The sequence below is a fragment of the Egretta garzetta genome, unplaced genomic scaffold (assembly GCF_000687185.1).
Source record: "Egretta garzetta isolate BGI_Z169 unplaced genomic scaffold, ASM68718v1 scaffold319, whole genome shotgun sequence".
Taxonomy (NCBI): Eukaryota; Metazoa; Chordata; class Aves; order Pelecaniformes; family Ardeidae; genus Egretta; species Egretta garzetta.
In genome coordinates, this window is record NW_009260769.1 from 197,082 (window position 1) to 199,614 (window position 2,533).

The window sequence follows — 2,533 nt, forward strand, 5'->3', positions numbered from 1 at the left end:
TATGATGCACTGCTGCTGTATATGACTTTTGGTGAGGGAGAATTGGTACTTGTTAATGTCCATGTATTTCAAATAAAGTTAATTCAGGAACTTGTTTTCCATAAATATATTTATTGCTGTATGTTTATCCATTATTTCTTGTATGAAACACAAGCTGTGAATGGCAGCTTTTTCATTCTAACATACTTAAACAGGTATTTTAAATTTTGTCAATGTTGCTTATTAATTTGCTGACTACAGAGCATACTAGTCCCCATAATAAAAAACTTAGCTATGCAAATTTTAGTCAACAAAATAGGTTTAGAAATCCTGAGTTTGCTTCTACAGACATAAATGCTAGGTTGTTTTTTTTTCCTTTTATAGATGCCACCTTCAATGAACAGCAAGATCTTTTTTGTCAGAAGTTGCAACAGTGTTGTGTACTCTTTGACTTCATGGACTCTGTTTCAGACCTGAAAAGCAAAGAAATTAAGAGAGCAACACTGAATGAACTGGTTGAATATGTTTCAACGAATCGTGGAGTGATTGTTGAATCAGCTTATGCTGACATAGTGAAAATGGTAAGTAGAATGCTTTTGTTATATTTTGAATTTTAATAAAATATCTTAATCAGTTTGACACTGATGGCATCTAACTCAGAACTGCTGTTGGTTATTCTGCTTATGCAATATAATATAATTCCTTAATGATAACTTGGCTTACAAGATTGTTTAGAAAGGCTTGTAAAAACAAACAACTTGTAAGTTTTAATTACTAGCTGAAATATAATGCATTCAGGTTAATTAAAATGAAAGAACAGGTATATTGCAGATGCTTGCGGTCTGGGTAAGCTTTGAAGTTGTTCTCATTCAGAAAATGGCAGTATTTCGGAGCTGCCTGTCTTTGAGAATGGCAGAGGAGTAACAGGCTGAAGTTTTCTGGTAGAGATTCTTGTGGGTACTAGTGTGAGCAGAAAAGTTTATCAGTGTAAGAAAGCAACTCTACTTTGTAAATACTTTATATGGCTGTTTGTTACTGTTTTGGCCTTGGAGAGCTGTGCTAGAGTAGTCTAAGTGGTTTGTTCAAGTTGTAAACCACAGGATGACTCGTACTGTGCAATTTCTACAAATGGCTTGTTGAATAAGCAACAAAATATTTGTGATTGTTATCTGCTGACTTTCCCAGTTTTTTATGTATTTTCAAATTCTATGTAAGTGATGGTTTAGATATGCCTGTACTCTATTCCCTGTACAGGGAGTGCAGCTGAAGGACATTTGACAGTAATCTGAAATATTTCAAAAATTGTTTTTTCTATAAATTTGAAATGTAAAAAGATGGGTTTAGTGCTTGTGCATTTAGACTAATGGTTTTCTACACTTCAGCTAAGTTTACGTAGGCACAATGCTGACTTTAAAAGTAGCTATCGGGAATGTAAGCAGACCAGTTCAAACGTATGGCCTATGAGTTCTGTAGTTTTCTATACAGTGCAAGCTATTCTTTCTTAAGATTTTTTGGGGGGGTTTTGTTTGGTGGTTTTTGTGTTTTTCTGTGAGCAGCTGATAGGGAAGATCAGATCTTTAATATAAGTAAGTGTAGAAATTTTGCCATTATACTGACATGCATGTATACATACAAACCCTCTTAATCATTTTGGCTGTTTCACCAGATGCTTGCTAAGTTTTATGTAAGATCTAGGACACTAGGGGTTTTTGTATAGCTTTCTTTTTTTTTTAAGACGTGTGTTTCTGTCCTAAATGTTTTCTACACAAGAAAATAAAGGACGGAGTATGCCCACCTCTTCTTTGGCTTTTTTTTTTGCTGCTGGTGGCAGCAAGCCTGAATCCTTGCAATATTTTCTTACTCTGTGTGCCCTCTATAGCCTCTTGTTAGAAGAAAGAGTATACTAACTAGCCTATCATACTTGTTGAAGGGAGACTTTCTTTTATGTCGAAGTTGTTTTATTTTCTTGGAGATAAGGTGTTGTTGAGCTGTTCTTTTGAGGTTATTGTTGTTGTGCAAATGATTGGGCCCTGTGGATGCTTGTTTTTTCTTCCATAACAATCTCCTTTTCTCCCCTAAAATGACAGAAAATTAAGAAGGCCTTAAATGCTCAGTGAGAGCTTTTTCAGAGCTTGAGACAAAAGATCCCTCCAAGCCTGAATAGTATTTCTAGTCTCCCTGGCAACTGGCTGCAGAAAAGGTCTTTGTGAATTAGGACGGAGTACCAGCTTTCAGAAAGAACTCTGGATGGGTCTCTCCCTCCAAACAACACGTGTGTCAGGCTTGAGGCCTTTCTTTGTAGCAAAACTTCTAGGAGATTTAAAAGACCTTTCTTTTTTTTTTCTTTACATTTTTAGACTGTTCAGTATTACTATATTAAAAGAAAAAAGCATTTGAGTTTTTTGCAGAGTTTGAATGATAGTGGTTTTGGGATGAAAAAGTAGAAATCAGCCTTAATGAGACCCAACTATCATCTGACTGGTAGTAAAGGATGAATGGACTACAAAAATTCCCTGAATAAAGCTAGAGTGGCATCAGTGGCAGCAGCAGAGCC

The 2,533-nt window shown here is 35.6% G+C and overlaps 1 protein-coding gene across 4 annotated transcripts in view; it reads left to right on the plus strand.

Moving 5' to 3' along the window:
• Positions 1-365: 365 nt before the first annotated feature.
• PPP2R5A (protein phosphatase 2 regulatory subunit B'alpha) overlaps positions 366-2,533 on the plus strand; it is a 28,151-nt gene continuing 25,983 nt past the window's right edge. For all 4 annotated transcript variants that reach the window (XM_035901567.1, XM_035901566.1, XM_035901568.1 and 1 more), the window contains exon 1: positions 366-560. In XM_035901567.1, coding sequence (XP_035757460.1) covers positions 435-560 — 126 coding nt within the window. In that variant the 5' untranslated portion in view covers positions 366-434. The remainder of the gene's footprint in view (positions 561-2,533) is intronic.